We start from the raw sequence: 24,950 nt of genomic DNA, 5'->3' as shown, positions 1-24,950 counted from the left end.
TTTTAAGACGCATCGATCAGCAGTTAAAGCAACTCTCGTAGCCAATAAAATCAATTCACACTTTCGTCACTGGCATCGCTGCCCACGCAATGCCCGCGTCGCAGCTGGCAGTTGGCAGCTGGCAGCTTACAAAAGCTTCAAACTCTACTTTAGTTTTAAATATTGACAAATATAGAAGAAGGTGACGATGAACCATGAGAATGAGAATCAGAATGAGATTTCGAATTCGAATGAGATGACGTTGCGGTCGCCGTCGATGTCAGCGCCGCTGCCTGCCTTGGTCGTCATACACGCGTTGAAAACACACACACTTGTGTGCATTATGTGTGTATTAGTATTTTGCTTTGTTGCTAGTGAAAATTGGGTTATTGTCAGAGAGCCATCCATTCATTGAAGCGCTAACAGAGCGTGGATAGGAGAGAGAGAGAGGGAGATAGACAGAGAGAGGAGGGTAGGGTGGTAGGTGTTTCGTTTTTATTGAACTTTTTGTTTTATTTATGGAAATTAGTGTCAAGTAAATCATGTGCATGCGCTTTTGCACACACACACACTCACACAGTGCGATAGGAATTTCTATTAACAGCTTATAGAAAATCGATTAATAGAAGCTAGCTCTTCAGCTTTGTGAAAGTCGATAATAATAATCGATAAGCATTGAAGGGGGAGGCGGGGCTCTAGCTCAACATCAAACCGAATCGCATCGAAAGGTGAACCAGTTATGTTATTTCCGCTATTGAAGGAAGTGGTCAAAGGCCAATGGACGTGGAATGGCCTTTAATATTATATATATATGAATAATCAAACTGAACTTGAGTCGCTCTCGCCCAATAAGGCGCGTTTGCTGTGTGGGAAGTGATGGTTTGTACGTTGATGAGAATCTAATTTATGTATAGATGTAAAAATGAAAAAAAACTATGTTTTAATTGAAAGAACCTTAAAGACGACAGACACGCAAAATGGCTTTCCTAATTGAATTTGCTCGACAGTTGAAATTAGCCAATTTCAGAGCCAGAGCCAGTGTCAGAGTCTGTCAGCGCTAAGCACTTTTCCATCTGCTGAACCACCGCTGTCTCCTTCCCATCGATAACTCAAAGCAATCGCAACTCTCGCCCAACTTTCAACACCAACAGCGCTGTTCGGCTTTCGGCTTTCGAGTTTCTAGTTTCGAGTTTTCGGCCTTTGCAACTTCAAAGCAAACGACGCATAACTGTCAAATTTTCACACATTCAAATGATGCCCAGACCCGACTGATGGGCAACAGATTGACAGTCGCTACGCATACTCATACGCATACATACAAACATTTACAGTAGCTGTCATCATCATCATTGTTGTTGTAGTAGTTGATGTGTGGCCCGGGCTAAAGGACATGCGAACACACACGAGGCCCCTGCGGCCGATGCTAATTTGCACGCCATAAATGAAACGAATGTGTTGAGTGGGCAACGCAAAGAGAGAGCGAACGAAAGAGAGAGCATGGAGTTAAGTGATGAGCCGGCTGGCTGCTTCTATTTGGGTGGGCCACGACAACGGATGAAGACGAAGACGAAAACTAAGAAGAAGACGACGATGACGGCGACGGCGACGACGACTGCAAACGACGTGACATGCGTTGCCGACAACGCCCCTGGGCTTATACATAGTTAAGAGTATATATGTATCTACCTATGCCTATATACATAAATATATACACTTGCAGAAAACAAAAGGTAGCCTAAACTAAGAGAAAAATTCTTTTCTCTTTTTGCGAACTACAAATTTTCATATTCGAGTTGGAATTATAGTTACTAATGATATAAATAACATAGTGCTCTTTTCCCTTTATACACATAGCTTAACGTAACGTAACGTAACGTAATGCATTATACACCCCCAAAAGCATAGTCACTTGAGTTAACGTAAGAGCGCGGCACAGGGAAAGAGCATAAACGATATGTGTAATCGAAGCTGAAGCCGTCGCGCACTTTGATGTAAAGTAGGAAGCGCCGATAAGCAAGCCGCAACAGCAACAACAACGGCCAACAGCAGCAGCAGCAAGGCCATCGCGTCGGTTCAATTGAAGAGCTGCTGGCTCTGTGACTAAATGATTAAGGCTTATCTGCTGGAAGGACCTCCAGCTTGGCCTGGCTGTCCCATCAGCCATCATCATGCCATGGCCTCGTTCGCCTCGCCCTCGTCATCAGCCTCACACACTCACACGCACACTTGAATACATACAATTATCAGCTGCCGTTGGCCCTCAGCTAGCTCTCGCTCTCTCACTCGCTCGCTCGGTCGCTTGCTAGCTGGCGCACTCTCTCCGCAGTTGCGCTCAGTGGTTTTTCAGTGTCGCCGCCGACTTTGCTTCCTTTCCCATACGCTAATCGACCTCACACAAAGCGCCCCACCAACGCCTCTCACTTGACTAACCGTGGAGAGTGTAGGTGTAGCTGTATGTGCTCTGCACTAGTCTAAATATATGTGTATGTGTACATTTCGACACAGTACGACGACGTACTGCTGCAGCGTCGATTTTGTTACATAGTGAAACGAAACGAAAAATGAAACGCTGCGAGCAGCGCTGTTGGCGTCGACACCAAAAATTCACCGAGCATTGAAATCGGACAGCCCGCTCACTCAGCAGCAGCAGGCAGCAGGCAGCGAACAGCAAGCTGCGAGCAGAGACGTCGACAGCAGTCACCCGAACCGTTGCTCAGTTGGCTACACTTAGTTCAGTTCTCCGCAAACTTTCAAGCGAAGCGGTTGTGGTTCGTGTTCAATTGTGTGCGTCAAAAAAGCAGTTGACGGCCAAATTAGCAGCTGCTACAGCAACAACAACAGGGTTTCAATCAAAAGTGTTGCAACTAAAATGCATTATTAAATTTTTGTGAAATTTTAAAACAAATGTAAAGTAATTCAACGGCGAACGGTTGAAAAAATAAAGTCACAGAAAATTTAATAAAAAAATAATTAATTTTTATACATGTGATTTGTGCTTTTGTGTTAATCAATGTGAATACATAACAAATTTCTAAGCAAATTAAAATAAATTAGAAAAACAACAACAACAATAATAATAAGAATTATAATTGAGCAAATTTTCAATAATAAAATGTATGAGCCTTATGTGAAAATAAAAAAAAAGCGAAATCTGCACGAAATCTATCAAAATGAAAATCTTGTCGATGTGAATTTGGAACAGCAGCAACAACAGCAACAGCAGCAACAAATTTCAAGTGATAATTGTTGCTGTCAAAGTGGAACGCAAAATGTTGCCGCTGCCAGCGCATTGAGCAGCGCGTTGGCAGAGACGCCTGCATCGAGCAGCAGCAGCAACTGCAGCCGCTTGCAGCAATTGATATCAACGCCTCCAGTATTACTGCGCAGATCGTCGCTGACGACGACGCCAGCGTCGACGTCGACGTCAACGTTGCCGCAGCACCCACACGCTGTTGCTGTTAACACGCCAACACCAACACCAACACCACCGCCGCCACCATCGCCGCAGCAGCAGCAGCAACAAGCGGCAGCAACTTCAGTTTTGCAACAACATTTGGGTCACCTGAATTACGAAAGTGGAGCAACTGCAGCAGCAGCAGCAGCAGCAGCAACAAGAAGTGGCACAGCAACACTGGCGCAACATTTGGCAACACCCAGCAGCATATTGCAGGCTGCTTTCAGCAACAACAACAACAGCAACAACAACAGCAGCACCAGCAGCAACAGCAATTTACAAAACATTTTGACGCGCGCACAAAGTTCCTCCTCCTCCAGCAACAATTGCAGCAGCGCCTGTGCCGGCAACAGGCACTACAACGGTAACAGCGGCAGCAGCAGCAGCAGCAGCAGCAACAGCATCATTGCCAGCCGTCTATTCGGACCCACTTCATCCACCGCCAGCTGCAGCAGCTCCAGCTCTCTGTCGCCGCATCATCATCTGCATAGCCATCATTCCGCTTTGACCAATTCAATTACGAATCGCATTAATCAATCGATACGTCGGCATCTCAATCAGCAGCAGCATCATCAACACAGCAGCAGCAGTAGCGGTAGCAGCAGCAGCAGCAGCAGCCCCAACTCAGCCTCGTCCTCAGCGAGCAATAGCTCCAGTTCTTCTTCTGCCTCTCCGTCTGCCTCCTCATCGCACTATCAGCAGCAACATTTTAATTGCGCTCATCCTGCACAGCAGCAACATCAAAGCCACAGCAACCAGCAACACCTCCAGCAGCAACAGCATCATCAACATCAACACCAACACCAACACCATCATCACAGCAACAATCAGCAACAACAACAATCTCCACTGTGCCTAGTATTATTAGTTAAATGCCCCAATTCGAAGGAGTTTTGTAACGCCGCTGCAAATTTCTGTGATAAAAGGTAAATAAACTCTTATACAGTCATGTGCATAAATATATGTACGCATGGGGGTGGTAAAGTACAAGTAAAACGAATGGAAATGGAACAGAGTCGTAATGTAATTTTGAATTAACAAACGCAAACTGAATTTATTTAGCTGCAGTGAAAACTAAACTAAAAAAATAAATATTGAAAATGAAAAAATAAAAAATTAAATGTTACATAAAAATATGCGAAAATATTCGACTAGTTCGCGCTCTCACTGTAGTTATACAACACTGGCAATGCTTAGCGCGCATCCTTGACTAGCGAGAAACAACAATCAGCAAAATACTTTGTTTAACAAATTTTCAGTGCATTTACCAACATTACTTGCTGTGTTAATTCCGATGACTTGCAATTTACCACACATACACACATATACATATACGTCTCTGTGTTTGTGTGTGTGCTAGTTTGGTTTGCAACCTCGGCGTAACCCACTTTTAATTGGTTAACGCTTTGACCTTAGCGACTTGAGTGAACGAAAGATTGAGGCAGTTGATGCCAGTGTTGGTAAGCGCAATGGAAATGAAATGGTAGAAAAGGGCTGTGGCGGGGTGCAGGGTGTTTAACAGAAGAAACACTAAACAGCTGTCTGGCTCGCATTACACATACATACATATGTATTGCTGATTGAGTTCTGCTTCTTACATGCACTTGTTGCTTTTAATTAGCCTTGGGTATGTCGCGACGGCGAATCGGTCGATAGGCCCTGAAGCAGCGATAGCGATTTTTTATTTATATTTCCCTTTATTGAAGTGATTCATATAGCACGAGTGCGGCAGAGGGAGAAAGGGAGCGTACACTCATATATCCCTATCGCACTCCCACTCTTGCACGCTCGCCTGCCATGTGCTCTCACTACACTGCCACTCAGTATGCGTTCCTGCGTTCTCTCACTCTCTTTGACTTGACGAAAGACTTGTAGAGTCATTAGCGTACATCATGTCGAGTCGTGTCTTTGCTTTGATTTTCGTAAATGGACAATAAACATAAAATGACCGAATCGCGGTTTAATTATATTTTTTTGCACGCCATCTGCGCAAACGGAACGGGAAGTTTGCTTCAGTGCGCCTGCTGCAAGGGTCAGACTCGGCTCATTCGCTGACACATGTGTAGAGCTTATGCTTATGTAATTGCTGTGGTGCATTTGTTGATCCTCTGTTCGCTTTGAAAATATCACTCCCAAGTGACATGTTGCTGCAACAAGTTGCTAAGCCTTTGACAATTGTTGTCATTGCCAAAAAAGAATTAAAATCGGAAAACGTTTTGAAGTCAAAGCAGCAACTTTCTCATTTTAATATCCATAAGTAGATGTACGTAGTTAATAAATTATTTAATAAAAAGTAAAAGACTGCAAAACTTTCAAAAATTAAATTAATTAACTACGGCAGACATCGATTGCTGCAGCAGCATGTTGCCTAGCCGCTGTGGCTGAGTGATTCGCTGCGAGTTGCTTGAACTCTACTCTGCTCCAATCAATAAAATCATTGCTACAAATGTTTTTTTTTATTATTTTTGGTTTTCACTTTGCTTAAGGCATTTCACCCAAGCCAAACAGCATCGCCTCTTTCACATTTTGAATTTAGAACAAATCTCTACAGCAAAAAAATAAATTTCTAAGCCAATAAAAAGATATTCAAAGAGCGAAAGAGCGAGATAGAGAAAGAGAGAGAGGCGCAAGTAGAAATCCGGCAGCAACAGCAACAACAAAAATGAAAGCACGACAAAAACAAAATGTGAAAACGCATGAAAGCCAATTTCTTGTCGTCGTTTCTTTCGCTTCGTCGCAGTCGCCGCACAATTTGTTTAGAAAGTGCAGAGAAATGGTAAAAGCGGCAAAATGCAAACAAGCCAAGCAGCGGCAACAACAACAACAATAATAATAATAGACAGACCAAGTTTGGCCCCAAACTCTTGTGCAGTGTAAAAAATTGGGCACAAAATGTTTATTAATTTATTGATTTCATATCATGGCTCAACACATTAATGATGTTTGCTAATGACGTACGCTTAATGATAATTAAGCATTTTTACTATTATACAATACAAACGCCACGCGCTCGTCGCAGAGCGCGACGGGCAACGTGCTGACTGAAAGCAAGCCTCAGCATGAGAGCAAGATAGCGAGGGAGAGAGAGAGAGCGACCGAGCAGTGAGGCCGCATGTAAGCTGAGCTTTGACTGTGAGCTACGTCATCAAACAAGTTTTTTTCGCCGCAAGCATAGCGCGTGTTTTTGTTGTTACTGTGCGGACGATTACATAAAGCGCTGTCGTTGTTTCGTCGTTATTCGTGCCTAATAGTGATTTGCTCTCGTTTTACGTCGCCTGGCTTCGGTTACACTGCGGTCGGGTGAAATTCTCTGTCGCTGCCGCAGCCGCAGCCGCTGCTGACGTCTGCCTTTGACGCCTACACGCCTGCGCGCTTACAGTGCGCGCCATACAAATAAATACAGGCCAAGCAACGGCGCAGCCGTCAACAGCTCATTTCAATGCTGCTTGTAATGCTTACGTAACGGAAATATGTTTTCCCTTTGTCATTATTCGTTATTAAAGCAAAACTAGTGTAAACTTTCATTTATGTTGCAATGCGGCCTGACAAAGTGTCAAAAATTGAGCAAGACCCCATCTACATAACTACTACAACTATATTTTCCTTATCTAGATAAAGCGCCTCTAAGAAAATAAACAGAAAATAGGTTCATTTTGGAAATAGAACGCAGCAAATTTTCGCCTTTCCTTCTCCACGACGAAGATGTGACTGTAAAGCTTTGTTAAACGAATCGCAGCCTTTCACCGTTATAGCAGAGATTTGATTTTTAATAACAATAAACAAATGCATAATTGCAATCGTTTGCAAAAAAAGTACAAAATTTACAAATTTCACTCTACTTTAATGATTTTTATACATTTTATATAACAACCACAACAACAACAACAGTAGCCACAGCAGCTGCTATTGGCAGCGACTTTCACGAAAACTGCAAGCAAAACTGCAGAGGGAGCGAGAAAGAGAGAGAGGCTGAGGAGCTTTCTCCTTATGGGTCGGCCTTTGGCTCGACTGCGCTGCGCTGTGCTGCGTTCGTAAAAGGCAAATGGACGCAACGCAACGCAACAAAATTAACGACTGACTTCACACAAAGACAATAAGCAATAACAACAACAACAACAAAAATAAGAAACGTAGCGAAACGAAACGAAACTTAGCGATAAAACGAAACTTGAGCGTGGGAGTTTACAAAATTGATATGCGTTCAAGTGTTGACATCTCGGCCCCCCGAAATAAATACACACATGCATACACACATGTGTACTAACTTGCTTATGTATATGTATGATGACGAAGAGCATAAATGCGCAAGGCGTAGTCGAAGAGAAATTGCATGAGCCAATGGGTGGGTGGCTGGCCATTGTTGTTGTTGTTGTCGTTATTATTGTTGCTACTGCATTTAGTGGCGGAAGTGAAGAGATGAGCAGGCGCTAAGAGTAGTTTCTCTTTTCTTTTTTTAAATCATTTACATTGGCATGGAAGATCACATTATTTAAATTAAATTGCCAGCTCGTTTCTGTGCTGTTGTTAAATTTATCTTTGAATCGCCTTTATATGTATGCCTGTATGTGTGTGTGTAAAATGAAAAGCATTTCCTTTTCTTCAAAACGTTTTTCACTCGACTCATTTGTTGCTGTTGTTGTTGGGCGAGTGAAAGGAGCATTTTCTGCCGCCGCCTCTGTTTGTTGTTTCTTTTTATGTTTTGTTGTTGTTGTTGCTGTTGGTGAAAACGCCAACAACAGCAACAGCAACAACAACCACCAGTCGAGTGAAAACTCATGCGATAATTTGTTGTAAAAATGAAAATTTTCACCATTTTTATTATTGGCCTGCCTTTTGTTGTCGACATTCGTTTGTTCGTTGTTTGCTGCTGAGGCTTTTTTCTTTCTATCAAATTTCATTTAAATGCTAATGAAAAGTTGCCGGAAATGTGTTTCGACTTCAATTATATAACAAGCGACTTTTGTTTTGGCGGAAAATTGGTGAAAAGTTGCTCAATTTGGCGCGATTTTCATTTACAAGAAAGGCAACCAGACAGCAAGTCAGACAGCCAGCTGCAAAGACCCCAAATATGTTCGCTTTTCTCTGTTGTTTGCCTTTTCACATTCTACTCCTTCGTTCGCCTTTGCCTTCTCCTACTCTCTCTCTCTCTTTGCCTGACAGCTAAGCCGATTTATAATGCGCAGCTTAACACGTGCTGCTCTTTGTCATAAATTCGCTTTATCTCTTTCTGGCCTGCTGTGTTGTGCCCACACAATTGAATGGATGCATTCTGTGCAACGTTTAAGATCACAAGGTGCTGCCTTGGCAGCGTGTCCATGACCAAATGCATTCGATTCAGCTGTCCATGGCGGCGGCGGTAACGGCGACAGCGACGGCGACCGCGACCGCGACTACAGCAGCGGCAGCGTATAGACAAAAGGCATGGAAAGGCTGGACCTAGAAATAAGCAGCTGGACTGAGTACAGTGAACACTCAATATATTATATATACATATATATATAGTATATACACATTTAAGGCTACTTTTATAAAATTTTTCAAATTTAATTTTAATATATAAACATATCTTATTCAAAATTAACTTTTTGACAAGCATTTATTAAATACAACTATTTGCTATATTTGCTATAACTATTTGCTTTCCTCTACAATTCCATTTTAATGCAGCTTACATTTTTATTCGTTAAGTAGTTTGGGTCCAGCCTAAATAGCTCAAGTGCTGAGTCATTGCTCACACGCTGGGAGTTCTTGACGATTGCTGTAACTCATTAATCATCTTGAGCTTTAACTGTGCACTGTGGCTGCCCGAAAATCACTTTGGCTTGGCTTTACGCCCCCCACCACACAACGTTTAACCTTAACTACGAACTTGTGCGCCATGGGCTTTGCCTTGCCGCCAAACCATGTTTGAGCTAAACGTTTCCAATGTCATCATAATAAACAAAAAGTTTCGACTCTGGCCCTTCAGCAGCAGCAGTAAAGCAGCAGCAAGCACAAAAGAGAGCGCAAAAAGCGTAAGAGAGACAGACGGTAGGCAGCTTGTGCTGAGCAGGTGTTTGTTTCTGTTTGTGTGTGCGTGTTTCGTTCAATGCCAAATCAATGTCATTAACATTAAAGCACACTCACTAAAAATTGTATAAAGCTACTTGAAGGTACTAAGCCCGACGACGACGACGACGACTCGGCGGTTGACTGCCCCGCATGATTGACGTCGACATCGACGTCGACGTTGACTGCGCTGCCGCGCAGCTGCTTGTTAAGTTCGTTGTTGTTTCTGCTGGTTGCTGCTGGCAACTGTTTCCGATGCTGTTTTACGGTTTGTTCACCTTGATAAAATTCGCCTCAACCTTTTAACACACGCACGCGCTGTCACACACAGGCGCATTGAAGGTCCTTTTCAAGCAATTCTGATGGCCACGGCACAGCAGCAGCAGCAGTGGCAACAGAGGCAGCTGAGCAGCGAACATTTGTGGCAACTCTTAGAAAAATCTCAGTTGTTGGTGCTGCCTCATTCAGCCTTGTATAGATTTTCCGTGTTTTCTTTGCTTAATTGTATATGAAAATGTTGCTGCATCTGCGCCTAGGTCTCTTTGTTATTTGTGTTGCTGTAGCAGATCCTCCCTCTCTCTTGCTTATGCTCTCTCTCTCTCGCCCATTGTTTTCTGTCAATTTTCCACTCTTGGCTACAATTTTTGGTCTATTGTTTGCTGTCATCTGCAGGCTCTGCTTGTGACTTATTCTTGTCTTTGCATCCTGTGACGCATCCGTCTTGGCCGTCTCAGATTTTATATTTCTTTTGGCAGCCCACACACCAGTTTCAGTGTTTAGTTACAATTTGCCGCTTTGGCAGAACAGTCGTGTCTACATCGCTCATCAGTCGCTAACAGCTATAACTGTATACGCGCTCTCCTCGCACTCCTTAAGTCGGGCAATCGTAGCTCAAAAGCTCTTCAGTGAGCACACTCACTGCTTAGTGCTCGCTCTCACTCTCCTACTCAATAACGGTTAATGCTCATTTTTGCGCGCTCGTCTTACTCACAATTATGCGCACTGCACATTTTGGCGCATTTTACTTTGTGATTTCCGTGTACTCGTCTCAGTTCCGTTCTTGTGCCCCGTGTGTCTTGTCTCTATCCTGTTATAATTTATTTTAAATAGAAAATCTAGTTACATTTCTTTTTTTTCTGTGTGCGCTTGTGTGTGTGTTCAAGCTGGAGAACTCTTTGCTGCTAAAGCTGCTCAATCTTTTGGCCAGACACTCCAGATCCGATAGTCGTTTCGTCAAGATTGAGTTCGAGCGCAGCATCATGGAGATACTGCAAGAGCCAAGGTGCTCCATTCTTTTAACTATCAAACTAAATATATACACATATAAATATGCATAAATATATTTTCACTTTATATATAGACTTGCAATTCAATCTAACCACACTTTACTCACTCTCTCTCTCTCTCTTTCTTTTTGCAGATTGCCGGTTAACGAATGTCAGGCAAGCCAAACAGCTAGAGTCACCTCGAACCTGCACGCATCCAGTAGCACAATGGCGGTCAGTCGTGTACCCTCGCCGCCCCTGCCGGAAGTAAATACGCCAGTCGCTGAGAACTGGTGTTATACGCAGGTAAGGCCCAACACCCGATTAACGATTGCCGTTTATCGATTCCCTTATGCCTTTGTACTCCTTGCTCATCTGCCTGGGATTAAGTTTCAGTTTTGCATTCCTATGGATTTTCCTTAATATCTCTGCTCGCTGCTCGTATTTCAGCTGTGTAAACTGAATCCACTTTTGTGGAAACTGCATTTCCGCTCGTTACGCAGGTGTGCTCTTAAAGCCAAATAGCAACTGAAACCAAATGCGAATGGAATTCATTGACCCATAACAGAGTTTGTCTAATATATGGACTATATGCTAGTTAGTATAGTCATCATATGAGCATTGAGGGATTGAATGATTGAAGATCAATGTAAAGTCCAGAAGCAAATATTAGAGCTGATATTAGAGCTAATTTATATGAGAAAATTAAACATAAAAACACAATTTTGATTGACTGATTGAGGTTTGATTGATTGAAAATCAAACGATTTCCAAATAATAAGTTATAAAAAGAGTTTTGATTGATTGATTAATTGATAATGAATGATCAATGATAATGAATGATCAAAAATAAGAAACAAACCAACAAAATTTAAGGGAACCCAACTATATAAGAGAGTAGCCCGATATATAAGCAGGTCTTATTAAATCAAAATTCGATTCATTTCATATCTAACGATCGATTCTTCTTTTCATAACATTTACAGGTCAAAGTGGTTAAATTTAGTTATATGTGGACCATAAATAACTTTAGTTTTTGTCGGGAAGAAATGGGCGAAGTTCTCAAATCTTCCACATTCTCAGCGGGTGCTAATGACAAACTGAAATGGTAAGTAAAATCAGATATATATAATATATAAATATATATATATATAACTTTAAACTATAACTAATTTGATATTCCATCGTTCCTTAGGTGTTTACGGGTAAATCCCAAGGGTTTAGATGAGGAGAGCAAGGATTACTTATCATTATATTTACTGTTAGTATCGTGTAACAAATCTGAAGTCAGAGCCAAGTTCAAATTTTCCATATTAAATGCAAAACGTGAGGAAACCAAGGCCATGGAATCCCAACGGTAAGTAACTTACTTGATTTCAGATCAAATATTATTTTACGAATCGTCTACTATATCTTTGCTTTTCGCTATTCATTTGCAGCGCATATCGTTTTGTTCAGGGCAAAGATTGGGGCTTTAAGAAATTTATACGCCGCGATTTTCTGTTAGACGAGGCCAATGGCTTGTTGCCAGAGGACAAGCTGACCATTTTCTGCGAGGTGAGCGTTGTGGCGGATAGCGTTAATATCTCGGGACAATCCAATATAGTGCAGTTCAAAGTGCCCGAGTGCAAGCTCTCTGAAGATCTTGGCAATCTCTTCGACAATGAGAAGTTTAGCGATGTCACGCTCTCAGTGGGCGGTCGAGAATTTCAAGCGCACAAAGCCATATTGGCAGGTAAATATAGAGAATACACCTCTCATATGATCTAAAATAATGCTAATATACCTTTTCCTTTGCTCTTCCTTCTATAAAGCGCGCAGCGATGTCTTTGCTGCCATGTTTGAGCACGAAATGGAGGAGCGTAAGCTGAATCGTGTCGCCATAACCGATGTGGATCATGAGGTGCTCAAAGAGATGCTACGATTCATATACACGGGCAAGGCGTCCAATCTAGAAAAAATGGCTGATGATCTCTTAGCGGCTGCTGATAAGGTGAGGATTTCATTCGTGCTGAATTGCTGAATAATGAATGCTAAAAGAGCTCACGCAGCTGAATTTGTTATCCTACCTATATCCATTATAACTAATTGTTGTGTATATCTCTGTTACAGTACGCACTCGAAAAGCTGAAAGTGATGTGTGAGGAGGCGCTGTGCGTCAATCTCTCTGTTGAAACAGCAGCCGAAACGTTAATATTAGCTGATCTCCATAGTGCGGATCAATTGAAAGCACAAACGATAGATTTCATTAATACGTAAGTACTCACAACTTGCCTTAACATTGTCATATCAATTCATTGTTGTCCTTGTTGCCTCACTTGCAGTCATGCCACCGATGTGATGGAAACCTCTGGCTGGCAAAATATGATTACGACACATTCACATTTGATAGCGGAGGCATTTCGTGCGCTCGCAACACAACAAATCCCACCAATTGGACCACCAAGGAAACGCGTGAAAATGAGCTGAAACCTTAATCCAGCAGCTAAACATGTAACACTAAATGTAACAGCAACAAGAAGCAGCACCAACAACAACAACAACAACAACAATACCTACAATAATAACAATAATAATAACAACAACAATTGTAAAGTAGATTTTAAAAGTTGCAAACAAATTGTTAATTTGATCAAGAGATTCATATGCTATGCTACAACAACGAGAGCAACAATAAATCATATTCATAACAACAACCATTTTAAAACTTGCATGCAAATTTATAATTTGATCAAGATTTCAAATACTACTATTAACAACAACAACATAAATAACAACATTTGTAAAATATATTTAAAATGTTGCTCGCATATGAATTTTTTGATCAACACTGAAACAACAACATCAACAATAGGAGCAAAACAAATAACAACAACTACTACAGCAACAACCACAACAACAACAACTACAACTGGCCTGAGCCACAACAACAAGCATTCTATATGCCGTTTATTGTTTCAATATCGAGTAATTTAATATTCAAATGCTTGATAAATGTAATATTTTTATTTTGTTGATTTATGATTTATGATTAATGCTTAATTTTAAGATGAAATTACAAAAAAAAACAGAAAACAAAAACAAAAAAGGAAAAACAATTTAAAGTAAAAGTAAAATAAATATATAAATATAAAACTAAAAGGAAAAAACCAAGCAAAAAACACAAAAAGAGAGAAAACAACACAAAATCAATAAGAATAAAAAGTGTGCATAAGAAGATTATGATGATGTAACGAAAAGAAAGGCAAATATAAACAAAAACGAAAAATAATAAATTGCATAACTATTATAATTATTATTATGATTATTATTATTATTATATAACTATATTATTATATTACAAAGCGTACACTTTGATTGTGATGTATATTCGATGAGTATGACTAATGCATAATGATACGGATATGATAATGAAGTTGATTTATATATTGTGTATATGTAAACTCTGCTAATTCAATTCAATAGAAGCATTCAAACTTTTTATTTTTGTATGTAACTAAACAACAACAACAACAGCAACACCAACACCACAGCAATAACAACAGACAACAAATTGTAAACCTCTTCTCTTTTCGTTAAACAAAAAACAATAAACTTTAATGTTTTTTTTTTGTTTTTAAGTATTTAATGCAATCTTCTTTATTTCTTGTAAAAAACAAACCACAAACAAAAACTCTTAAAAGAAAACAACTTCAAAAAGATCGTAAATAAAAGCAAATTGTAGCACTCTGTGTATAGTAAGCAAAAACAGCAACAGCAACAAGTTTTACTGGATCAAGGTTAGATATATATACATATATATAGATATATAGCTGACTCGAGTCTAGTCAAGACTTTCTTCTTTTTTCAGCAAAACAAAGGAACAAACAAACGAACGAACGAACGAATAAACTAAAAAGTGATAACCCAACAAATAAACTATAAATAAATAATATTCAAATTTTGTTAAGATCAAGAAATCAAGCAAACCCCAACTTAGCTCTGCTGCATCCAGATAGAAAGAACAACAACAAAATTTGTAAATACATTTAGCAATAGTTATTTTTGATTCCAATACAAATGCACAATATAAATTTGAACAATGTTTTTGCACAGCATAAGAATTTAATTGAAATTGATTGCTTGATTGATTGAGACGGCGCATTGCTGTGCAAAAGTTTGTTTAGTCAATATCAAAATGCAAAACATATTAAAGCTACTAAGGAGACAACATTTTTATGCATGCCAATCTAAATGTGTAGAAAACAATAAACAATTGAAGAAAGCAACTGGGAAACGAGTACGAGTACTTATATATATATATATATGTATAAACACACACATATATATACATATATATATATGCATATGTAATAGAACTTTATAGTAAAACTGGGGCGGGGTCAGGGACGTTACAACACGGGCGAACAAAGCGAAGGAGAAGAAACCATTTTTAAAGTGACATATTGTAATTGTATTTAACAAATTAGATAATAAATTAATATGTTCTAAATATGTTGCGACTATTTCTTCTCCTGCTCGTCGAGAAACTGCTGCAGGAGCGACGCATCAATCGGTATGTTCAGCTGCTCGGAGCCGTCGACACTGCGCTTCGACTTGACCAGCTTGTGATCCAGAAACTCAGTCAGTTGGGCGCGCAGTGCCAAATCGGAGCTAACCAGAAAGGCCTCGCGACAACTCCAGTACAAGTCCTTGAAGGGCATGCCCTGATAGTTGGCATTGCCCTTGTTCTTCAGCTGAAACTTGACAATCAGCATGTAGATGCCGCGCGAATTTGATGTCAGCGAGGAGAAGACGCTGCGCAGCGAAGACAGCGCCAGTTCGCCAGAATTCTGCACCAGCAATGAGTTCTCAAAGGCCGTCTCATCTGTGTAGGGCAGCATGGTGGTGCAATCCCACCAGGAGAAGTTAAAGTTGCTTAGCTTGTTCTGATCCCAAACTAGAAAGAAATGTCAAAGAAAGGGATTAGAAATCAACAACGAAAGGGAAGAGGAATATCCGACTAGGGGATACCCGCGCCAAGGCAGGCATCAACTATGCCTACTTACGCAAAGGTGTATTGATGTGATCTATGGAGGCCAATAGATGAATGTTGGGCACGCGTGCCAATCTGGAGAGAATGGCTTGAGATTTCACATTACGGAGCATAGCACCGTCTAGATTGTGAACAATCAAATAGAGATGTGCTTCTGGTATGAGTGCAAACTCCTCTTCGATCATGTCGACGGCCTCGTGGGCATTGGCTGGACTTGGGCCAGCATCTAGAATCTCGCTAGTAATACTATCCAAGACATCTTTCAGTGTCAAACTGGGGAAGAAGCCATTGATGACCAGTACGGTTTGCTGGGCGAGTATGTCACGATGAAAGGATTGCAGCAACTGTCGCTTCGAGCCGAGGCCATAAAGCAGAATATTGAATCCTTCGTTTAGAATGCACATCCATTTGGCAAAGTACGAGCGATACTCTTCCATAATGGCATTGATGGCCATCTCGTGCTCTGGGGATGCTTTCATGTCGGCCAGCAGAGTAAACAAACGATCAGCGGCTAATCGCGGATTCTTCAGGCGATCTAGCGTATGATCCGACGTGAGAATCTTGCTGCTGGCATGAGAATGAAAGTAGCCATCACTCTCGGGCACAAACTCGTTCGATCTCTTCACACGCGCCGACTGTCGCTGGCGGGCGGCCGACGGCGTCTTCGGCAGCACAGGCACAACTATGGCTCGACGAGCCTTAGATGGCGTCTTCGACTCATCGTCGGCGCCGTCGTTGTCAGAACTGGCACCGCCTTCACTGCTGCTGCTGCTGCTGCTACTCGAGGAATCGTCGTCGCCTGGATGGAAGTCACTGTCCGCGGAGAAATCGTCATCGGAGTCAGCCACAATTTTGGCTATCTCTATAGTAATATATAATATATTTGTAAGTTAGCAATGATTTTGAATTCGTGCCACGTACGTTGTTTCACCCGCGTTCTCACATGTGCCGGCGTCTTGGGCTGATCTGCCTTTTTGCGCTTCGTGTCTGGGGTCTTGAGACCCAGGCGCGGCGTCTTTGGTGTCTTCGGAGTGCAGGGCGTAGCATTGAGTGCAGCTAGTGCCATAGCATCGCGCTTCTTGGGCGTATTGAAGCCAAATAAGCTAGTCCCCGCCACATTGTAGTCGGCCTGTATTAGCTGTATATCTCGGGTATTTGGCTTTGCAGCACCCACATTCTCTTCATCTTCATCTTCTTCTGACTGAGACTCCTCCTCAGCATAGTTGACAACTCGCTGACCTCCGGACTTGTCCCTGTACTCTTTATACTTTTTTGTGGGGCTTGGTCTGCGTGTGGAGCGTCGTGTGCGTGGCTGCTCCTCAGGCTCAGTGGTACTTGAATCAATGGCAGCTGATTGTATTTTTTTTGGTGTCGTGCTCATTTTACATATGTTGTTACTGCACTATTAACAAAAGAGGTTTAGTAAAAATTAAAATATAAATAAGATTTTTGTTGTTTTTGGCGCGGTTTTGTAAATAACATATCGAATAATAAGTTTCCTTTGAAGATCGTTGGCTATCGATTACTTAGCTCACTTAAATTAAATCTCTTCTTAGTTCATTTAGCGCATTTTGCAGCCCTGAAGAAATTTGAATTTTCATAAAGCGCCAATTTTTATTTAAAAAAATTATGAAATTAAATTAAATTTTAAATGATACAAATATACATACATTTCTTTTAAATATTTTGTGTACTAATTAACATTTATTTTATCATCAATTAAAACATATATTCAAATGAACTTTCAGATAATAATTGACTGTCTGATATCGATATATCGAGCAGAAATACATCACTAACTGTGAGTCAGGCGGTTTAGCGTGCGGCAATTTTTCACTGAGAGCAGTAGCAGTGTGTGTTTAATTTTTATAAAAATTTTTATTAAAACTCGCATAATACAGACGAAATATGTCGACATTGGCAAGTCCCTTATCCATCGCTGGCACGCGGCAGTCCGGCGCTTCTGTGCGCACACAGAACGGTAAGAAATCGTAGAATGCAGCAACAGCTGCAACCATCGAAATAAAGTTGCCGGGACAGAAGCACGTTGCCTATAAGACCCCCAGATGGTAGCGAAGAATATTCTAGAAGTTGTTAGTAATGTTTTCGTATTTTATATTTATATGTGTGAGACAATTCAACAATATGAATATAATATGAGACAGTGTCTAGCTTAAAGTGAGGTTAGGACAGTCATTCGTGACTCTAATATGACTCTTATTTACAGTTATGGCAGCGCTGTCCATATCGAATATTGTCAAGAGCTCGTTGGGCCCTGTTGGCTTGGATAAAATGTTGGTTGATGATATTGGCGATGTTACAATTACCAATGATGGAGCAACTATTCTCCGTCTGCTCGAGGTGGAGCATCCAGCAGCAAAGTAAGTTAATTAACTCTTTTCAATCATTTTGAGTGAAACAGACATTGACATTACAGGGTGCTAGTGGAGCTGGCTCAGCTGCAGGATGAGGAGGTTGGCGATGGTACCACATCCGTTGTTATATTGGCCGCTGAATTGCTGAAAAACGCCGACGAATTGGTCAAGCAGAAAATTCATCCTACTTCCATTATCTCTGGTTACCGTATTGCCTGCAAGGAAGCGTGCAAATATATTTCAGAGCACCTGACTGCACCAGTGGACGAGCTTAGCCGTGACTCACTCATTAACATCGCAAAGACTTCAATGAGCTCCAAGATCATTGGCGCCGATGCCGATTTCTTTTCCACCATGGTTGTGGATGCAGCTCAAGCTGTTAAGATCACCGATCCCAAGGGACAGGCAGCGTACTCTATCAAAGCCATAAACGTGCTGAAGGCACATGGCAAGTCGGCACGCGAATCGGTGCTGATTCCCGGATATGCCTTGAATTGCACCCTGGCCTCACAGCAAATGCCTAAAAAAGTAGTTAACGCAAAAATTGCCTGCCTGGACTTTTCGCTGCAGAAGACCAAGATGAAGATGGGCGTTCAAGTATTGATCAATGATCCCGACAAACTGGAGGCCATTCGCGCACGTGAGCTGGATATCACCAAGGAGCGCATCAACATGATTCTGGGCACCGGCGTCAACGTTGTCCTCTCCAGTGGCGGTGTGGATGATCTGTGCATGAAGTACTTCGTTGAGGCAGGCGCCATGGCTGTGCGCCGCGTTAAGAAGAGCGATCTGAAAATCATTGCCAAGGCAACTGGTGCTGCATTCCTTACCTCGCTGACAAACATGGACGGCGAAGAGAGCTTCGATGCATCAATGGTGGGCGAAGCAGCTGAGGTGGCTCAAGAGCGCATTTGCGATGACGAACTCATTCTCATCAAGGGCACCAAAGCACGGTAAGAAGACATCAAAGAAACATAAGCCGATAAATTTATATAAATTTTCTGTATATGTGTTTACAGTGCTGCTGCTTCCATAATTTTGCGTGGTCCTAACGACTTCTACTGTGATGAAATGGAGCGTTCCGTGCACGATGCTCTTTGCGTGGTGAAGCGTGTGCTGGAGAGCAAAAAAGTCGTTGCTGGTGGTGGCTGCGTGGAGGCCGCTTTGTCCATCTACCTAGAAAACTTTGCTACATCGCTGTCATCGCGGGAGCAGCTGGCAATAGCCGAGTTTGCCAAATCCATGTTGGTCATTCCCAAAACCTTGTCTGTTAACGCAGCCAAGGATGCCACCGATTTGGTAGCCAAGCTGCGCTCCTACCACAACTCCAGCCAAACCAACTCCAAGCATGGCGACCTCAAGTGGACTGGCTTGGATCTGATTGAGGGTGTCGTGCGCGACAACAAGAAGTCGGGTGTGCTGGAGCCAGCCATGTCGAAGATAAAATCGCTGAAGTTCGCCACAGAGGCAGCGATTACCATCTTGCGTATTGACGACATGATCAAACTGAATCCCGAGGACAAGAGCGGCAAGAGCTACGGCGATGCCTGCGCCGCTGGCGAGCTAGACGGTTAAGCCGATCTCTTGTCACCTCTTCTATTTGTTTAGACACTTAATCTTATGGAAAACTCACTGCAAACTTTCGCGCCACCCCATTTATAATAATTGTAACAACAATTTAATTGTTTTTTCTTTGTGCTAACTGCGATTTGTATTAACCCCGCATCCATTTCTTCAAGCCTTCCTCATTCACGTAAAATGCATAATAAACGAAACATCTGAATATGCTGCGGCGTATACAAAACTAAATTGAAAACTAAATGTTTATCCGCGTTTTTCAACTGAGTATACGGCACTGAGAATTCTGAGAGACGGAGTGAGAGAGCGAGAGCAAATTGGGAGAGTCTATTAATAGCGCATGCATCTATTTTGTCTATAAATACAAAAGGAAAACACAATATGCCAAAGCAAAACGTAAAAGCAGCGCGTGGAATAATTTTAATAAAATTGTAGAAAAACTAAAAAATAATAGAAGAAATGTCTGCAAACAACATTGCGGAAGGCGATGTGAATAATAACGAAACGGTGGCTGTGCCTGTGGCTGCAGATGCTGGGCAGGATGAGCAAGTCGATCAGCCAGCGGCGCAGCCACAAAATGAGCTGCTCGACATGGTATTCACATTGGAGAGCGAGAAACAGGCGCTGATCGAGGAGTCTCGCAAAAGAATTGGAGCGCTGCGCAAAGATTTTGAGGTTAGTTTCGAAAAATCAGTATTTTGATTGGGGTCTGATTTGAAGGCGAAATCACGTTTAATTAGGATGCGCGCTGTGAGAATGAGCGCCTGCAGAAGCGGGTGGCCAATTTGGAACAGTCGCTAAAGCAATCGGTGATGCTTGGTGGAACAGACGCACCGAAATCTCGACAAGAACAGGAGGAGCTGCTGCTCAAAGCCAAGACATTGCTCTTCGAAAAGACCAAAGTGAACAAACAGCAGGAGCAACAGATAGCTGTGCTCAAGGAGCAAGTCGAGTCCGTCAAGGATGTGCTGCAAGTGACCAAAGATATGCTCCAGCTGAAGACGACAGAGTGCGAACACACCCAGGCGCGCCTGGAGAAGAGCCAACTGTGGATCAAGGCCGAGCAGGATAAGTGCGCGATCACCGAAAAGAAACTGCTGATATCGAAATCAGTATACGACAAGCTGCGCGCAGAATACGACACACAGTCCAAAATCTTTAAGGTGAGTTCAGGCTTCCTAACTGATGCTTCAATAACTATTATTACCATCTTTGTCCGCAGGATTTGAAAGCAGCCTATGAACAAAAGTTACAGGTGCTGACTGTCGCATTGGCCGAGGCCAAAAAGTAGTTGAACAATTTAATAAACTACATATGTTAAATTAAATGCACAAATATTCTTTTAGAAGTTCAATAATTTAATCAGATTTGTCCAGGCGCACGTCTAGGCGCTCTGCTTGCCCTGCTGCTGTTGTTGTTGTTGCTGCTGAATCATTTTCACGGCTGCTGCCTGCTTCATCTCCAGCACACCCATCACAGAATTAAGAAAACGCGTCTTTTGCAAATGTATCTTCTCGATCTTTTCAATCTGCTCCTGGACATACTCAACGCGTCGCTTGAAGTAATCCTTGGAGCCTTGCAGATCCTATAAAATGCCATTTGTTAGCAAAGCGTAAATGGAATTGGAACTGCATTTTGTAGTCACCTTCTCGATGTAGTAGCCGGTGCCGATGTCTATGATAAAGTTGTTCAAGTCCTTTATGCGACCCGGCACATACATGCTGCTTGTCAGAGGAACGAGTATTTGGCGATTCTCCCAATCTGGCTGAAAGGCCTCGAGGGCGTCTTTAGAGCCGGCGTATTTTGCTTTGCAGCTGTGCAAAGTGGATAGCGAATCCTGTATGTTGGTCATTTCCTAAACATCAAATAATTGCAATTATTATTAACATGTGCAACTGCTGCGGCATTGCAACGCCCTCCCGTCCGTCTCTCTCCATCTCCTAAGTGAACGAGTGAGAGACACGATGGTGGTGAGCAACACCCACACGCGCGACTGGCACACACTCACCTGCTCGAACTCTTGTTTGATTTGCATTAATTGGTCCGGACTGAGCTTGGTGAGATCAATCATCTCGGTCTTTGCCGCAGCATTTGCAGTTCCAGCCATAATTTGTGCTTAAACTTATAACTTAAAAAGCGTAAATTTTATTTTAATAGTCACACGCAAATCGCGCAGTGTTGTATTATAGCTTTTGGAATACGCTCGATAGCACGACTCACGGAACTGAACCAGCTCATCGATGACAAATATCACATGTTAGCAACCAGACATTTAACATTATTTACATACTGTTCAACGAGGTGTGTCTAATTAGAGTTACTAATTACTAATTATTACTTAGTTTTGTCTGTCCTAATATAGATTTTAATTTCGAATTTAATTCAATATAACATTTCTCGGCACTGTTCACTAGCAGGGGCAATCTCAGTCATTTAACAGTGGGTATGATTAGTCCCAATTGAGAAACATGGACACACTTACACCTAACAGACGTTGTTTCCAGTTAATAACAGAGACATAATGTAATGAAAGCTGGAATGTTGTCCTGTTAGCAGACACTCTCCAGTGTTGGTTAGTGATGCTGAATTCTTATTTAAAAAATTAACGACCTTTTTATATTTGTATTTTATTTATTATATGCAATGTTATAATTTCTTGTGTTTTGTCAGTCATTCTGTGTTTGTATGCAATTTTATACCGTTATTTCCATTTCATAAATTATAAAATCTAACATAAAACAAAGCCATTTCATTAACAATCACTGCCGCTACATGTACGTCTAAATACACGTTACGATTTGCTATATAATATAGCCGTTACACATTGTTCATATACATATTCTTTGTCGCTATATACTGGGTATATGTGTTTGTGTGTGTGTCTGTGTCTGAGTGTGTGGGTTTGAGTGTGTTAATTTCGTATATATATATATATATATATATTTATATTAGATAACAATGATATTAAGCCTAAATAGATATAAGTTTAAGTTGTATTGATACATTGGTTTGCATTTCGTACGCATCTGTTAATCTGTTCCTATTTATCGAATCGACCATTCAACTATTACATGCTTTAACTAATTTACTGTTACTCATTAAACTAACTGTACTTGCTGCCTTGACCCACTTATCATTTATGGTTTTGTGTTTATCATACATAACATTTTATTGTTTAATTCAATTTGATAGTTGTATTGTTGTTGTTGTTCTTGTTGCTTTTGTTTATTCTTTATATTGTTCATAAACAATTAATCTTCAATAGTTTTTCTTTCAATAATCGCAAGGCAAAAACTTGAAATGAAAATTGAAAAACATAAAAAAAATGTTGTGTGTTTTACTTTAAATGCAGAGAGTTTTTCTTGTGCAGCATTAACATTGTGAATATATATATATATAAATACATATACACATATATGTGGGTATATGTATATAGAGAGAGAAAGTTGTCATTATTTAAGTGGGAATCGTAATTATGTTATCAGATCGAAGGGACGTAATACATAATCATAATAATAATTAGGTTCCATTGGACATTATATTCTTGTTCGTGTGTGTATATATGTTGTATAGATACATACATACATACATATATATATATAAGGTGTGGAGTATATATGTATGTGTGCACTGTAGAGTGTTTAAATTGTTCTAAGTGTAAGTTTTCTTATATTTTCCCTAGATTTTCTAGTTGTTTTTGTTTGCTCAAGTTTCCATAACTCAAAAAATATATCAAAAATTTGTTGAAATGCGATATATATATGTATATAAGTTTTTGGAGTCAAATGTACATATATCTGAAGTATATATACTTTCGATATTGTTATATAATCAATTCAAAGAGAGAGAAATGAATGGGAAATTGATTTAGCTAAGCGCGTGTCTATGTGTGTATGTGTGTGTGTGTGTGTCTGTGTGTGTTGTATAACTGCAATATATATATATAAGTACATATGTAAAGTATGTGATTTTGACTATATTTATCAAAATAAAGTTACACAAAATTCTTATACAAATAGCAGCAGAAAAATTACAGAAACGAAAAGTTCTCTACAAATTGTGCTTGGAATGAAGTTTCGTCTAGGTGAGTGTGTGTGTGTGTAACTGTGTGTGTGTGTTTGTCTTATTGATAGTTGTTTTAGCTGCTGCTGATTGCGTATACGTCACGTAAGCCTCGAAAAATATGCACAAAGCGGCTCTAATACTGTAAAATTGTTGCTTGTTTCCATTGCCATAACCGTTACCGTTTCCGTTTCCGTTTCCCTTTCCTCTTCTTCTCTTTCAGCTGTAAAGTAATTTTGCTCACAATTGGATAGCATTTGTAAAGAAAGCTAGGTAGGTTCGCTTCAGTGTCCAGTGTTGTGTGTGTGTGTGTGTTGGTGTCCATGTCTGTGTGTGTGTGTTGGTGTCTTTTTAATTGATATGTCAGAGTTCATATTGCATAGGTGTTCTATGACAATATATAGTCTCAAATACATATACATATTCAAAGTATATAGTTTGGGGTTCATTTTTTGCTTTTAACTCAAATTTCATTTCAATTTTTCTATTTTAATTCGAATTTAAATTTGAAATTGAATTTAAATTTGAATTTTGCATATTTGAATTTCAGCTTGAATTTGTCAATTTTAGTTTCAATAACAATTTCTATATTAATTATAATTTAAATTTGAGTTGTATTTGGATTTGAATTTGAAAGTGAATTGAAGTTCTATTTTAATTTCAAATTTTCAATTTAAATGAGAAGTTTTTAGTGACAAATTTGAATTTGGATTTCTATTTTACGATTATAATTTCAATTTCAATTTCAATCTGAATTAAAATTTTAATACAATTTCTCAACTTTCATTTTTCAATTTAAGTTTCAACTTCAATTTCTATTTCAATTGGAATTAAATTTTATTTTCAATTACATTTTTCAGTTTCAATTTCATCTTCAATTACCACTTCAAATTCAATTTCAATTTCAAGTTCAATATTTTGTATTGCTGCACACTAAAAAAGAGAAAAGTTGTTGCACTACAAAATTGATTGCTTGAAGTCAATTAAAGCCAGTTACAATTGAGAGAATCGAACTTAAGCAGAGTTTTCTTGTCGCTAGCAGTATTATTTGTATGATATCTTTCATAATATATATATTTGGTACATATATATATAGTTAGATTACAGCACCACATTTTGTAACAAACAGAAACTGCTTACAGAACATTATATAT

General features: G+C 40.4%; 5 protein-coding genes across 7 annotated transcripts in view; 3 read left to right on the top strand and 2 right to left on the bottom strand.

Moving 5' to 3' along the window:
* LOC111600083 (protein roadkill) overlaps positions 1–13,442 on the top strand; it is a 47,692-nt gene extending 34,250 nt beyond the window's left edge. The window contains exons 1-8 of one of the 3 annotated variants that reach the window (XM_023316026.2): positions 3,092–4,359; positions 10,902–11,052; positions 11,733–11,854; positions 11,942–12,103; positions 12,186–12,481; positions 12,561–12,739; positions 12,859–13,001; positions 13,071–13,442. In XM_023316026.2, the coding sequence (XP_023171794.2) occupies positions 3,092–4,359; positions 10,902–11,052; positions 11,733–11,854; positions 11,942–12,103; positions 12,186–12,481; positions 12,561–12,739; positions 12,859–13,001; positions 13,071–13,215 (2,466 nt within the window). In that variant the 3' untranslated portion in view covers positions 13,216–13,442. Of the gene's footprint in view, positions 1–3,091; positions 4,360–10,467; positions 10,764–10,901; positions 11,053–11,732; positions 11,855–11,941; positions 12,104–12,185; positions 12,482–12,560; positions 12,740–12,858; positions 13,002–13,070 lie in introns of those variants that run through there. The other 2 variants (XM_023316033.2, XM_023316044.2) reach the window with 2 other exon arrangements.
* A 1,622-nt stretch (positions 13,443–15,064) lies between these two features.
* LOC111599839 (origin recognition complex subunit 2) lies at positions 15,065–17,288 on the bottom strand. The gene is made up of 3 exons (XM_023315637.2): positions 16,703–17,288; positions 15,795–16,643; positions 15,065–15,685 (listed from the first exon to the last, which is right to left on the bottom strand). Exons 1-3 carry the CDS (start codon positions 17,160–17,162, stop codon positions 15,249–15,251), a joined length of 1,746 nt encoding a protein of 581 aa, XP_023171405.2. The 5' UTR covers positions 17,163–17,288; the 3' UTR covers positions 15,065–15,248.
* Positions 17,289–17,575: 287 nt separating this feature from the next.
* Positions 17,576–19,965, top strand: LOC111599876 (T-complex protein 1 subunit alpha). The gene is made up of 4 exons (XM_023315694.2): positions 17,576–17,762; positions 18,009–18,162; positions 18,219–19,109; positions 19,176–19,965. The coding sequence occupies exons 1-4, from the start codon at positions 17,690–17,692 to the stop codon at positions 19,729–19,731; spliced, it is 1,674 nt and encodes a 557-aa protein (XP_023171462.1). The 5' UTR covers positions 17,576–17,689; the 3' UTR covers positions 19,732–19,965.
* A 134-nt stretch (positions 19,966–20,099) lies between these two features.
* On the top strand, positions 20,100–21,061 carry LOC111599884. The gene is made up of 3 exons (XM_023315707.2): positions 20,100–20,409; positions 20,475–20,897; positions 20,957–21,061. Exons 1-3 carry the CDS (start codon positions 20,194–20,196, stop codon positions 21,023–21,025), a joined length of 708 nt encoding a protein of 235 aa, XP_023171475.1. The 5' UTR covers positions 20,100–20,193; the 3' UTR covers positions 21,026–21,061.
* An 18-nt stretch (positions 21,062–21,079) lies between these two features.
* Positions 21,080–21,963, bottom strand: LOC111599893 (probable prefoldin subunit 5). The gene is made up of 3 exons (XM_023315719.2): positions 21,743–21,963; positions 21,380–21,589; positions 21,080–21,319 (listed from the first exon to the last, which is right to left on the bottom strand). The coding sequence occupies exons 1-3, from the start codon at positions 21,839–21,841 to the stop codon at positions 21,119–21,121; spliced, it is 510 nt and encodes a 169-aa protein (XP_023171487.1). The 5' UTR covers positions 21,842–21,963; the 3' UTR covers positions 21,080–21,118.
* Positions 21,964–24,950: the final 2,987 nt, after the last annotated feature.

Source organism: Drosophila hydei, unplaced genomic scaffold, assembly GCF_003285905.1.
Source record: "Drosophila hydei strain 15085-1641.00,03,60 unplaced genomic scaffold, DhydRS2 tig00008144-arrow-arrow-pilon, whole genome shotgun sequence".
Taxonomy (NCBI): domain Eukaryota; kingdom Metazoa; phylum Arthropoda; class Insecta; order Diptera; family Drosophilidae; genus Drosophila; species Drosophila hydei.
Note: the sequence above shows the minus strand (reverse complement) of the source record. Positions and strands in the feature narration are given on the sequence as shown.

Coding starts and splice junctions, on each gene's coding strand:
- LOC111599839 (XM_023315637.2), bottom strand. CDS start 17,162: ATGAGCACGACACCAAAAAAAATACAATCAGCTGCCATTGATTCAAGT. Junction 16,644..16,702: donor GAGAACGCGGGTGAAACAAC/GTACGTGGCACG, acceptor ATATTACTATAG/AGATAGCCAAAATTGTGGCT. Junction 15,686..15,794: donor TCACATCAATACACCTTTGC/GTAAGTAGGCAT, acceptor ATTTCTTTCTAG/TTTGGGATCAGAACAAGCTA.
- LOC111599876 (XM_023315694.2), top strand. CDS start 17,690: ATGTCGACATTGGCAAGTCCCTTATCCATCGCTGGCACGCGGCAGTCC. Junction 17,763..18,008: donor TTCTGTGCGCACACAGAACG/GTAAGAAATCGT, acceptor TCTTATTTACAG/TTATGGCAGCGCTGTCCATA. Junction 19,110..19,175: donor ATCAAGGGCACCAAAGCACG/GTAAGAAGACAT, acceptor ATGTGTTTACAG/TGCTGCTGCTTCCATAATTT.
- LOC111599884 (XM_023315707.2), top strand. CDS start 20,194: ATGTCTGCAAACAACATTGCGGAAGGCGATGTGAATAATAACGAAACG. Junction 20,410..20,474: donor CGCTGCGCAAAGATTTTGAG/GTTAGTTTCGAA, acceptor ACGTTTAATTAG/GATGCGCGCTGTGAGAATGA. Junction 20,898..20,956: donor CACAGTCCAAAATCTTTAAG/GTGAGTTCAGGC, acceptor CTTTGTCCGCAG/GATTTGAAAGCAGCCTATGA.
- LOC111599893 (XM_023315719.2), bottom strand. CDS start 21,841: ATGGCTGGAACTGCAAATGCTGCGGCAAAGACCGAGATGATTGATCTC. Junction 21,590..21,742: donor TCAAACAAGAGTTCGAGCAG/GTGAGTGTGTGC, acceptor TTTGATGTTTAG/GAAATGACCAACATACAGGA. Junction 21,320..21,379: donor CCGGCTACTACATCGAGAAG/GTGACTACAAAA, acceptor GGCATTTTATAG/GATCTGCAAGGCTCCAAGGA.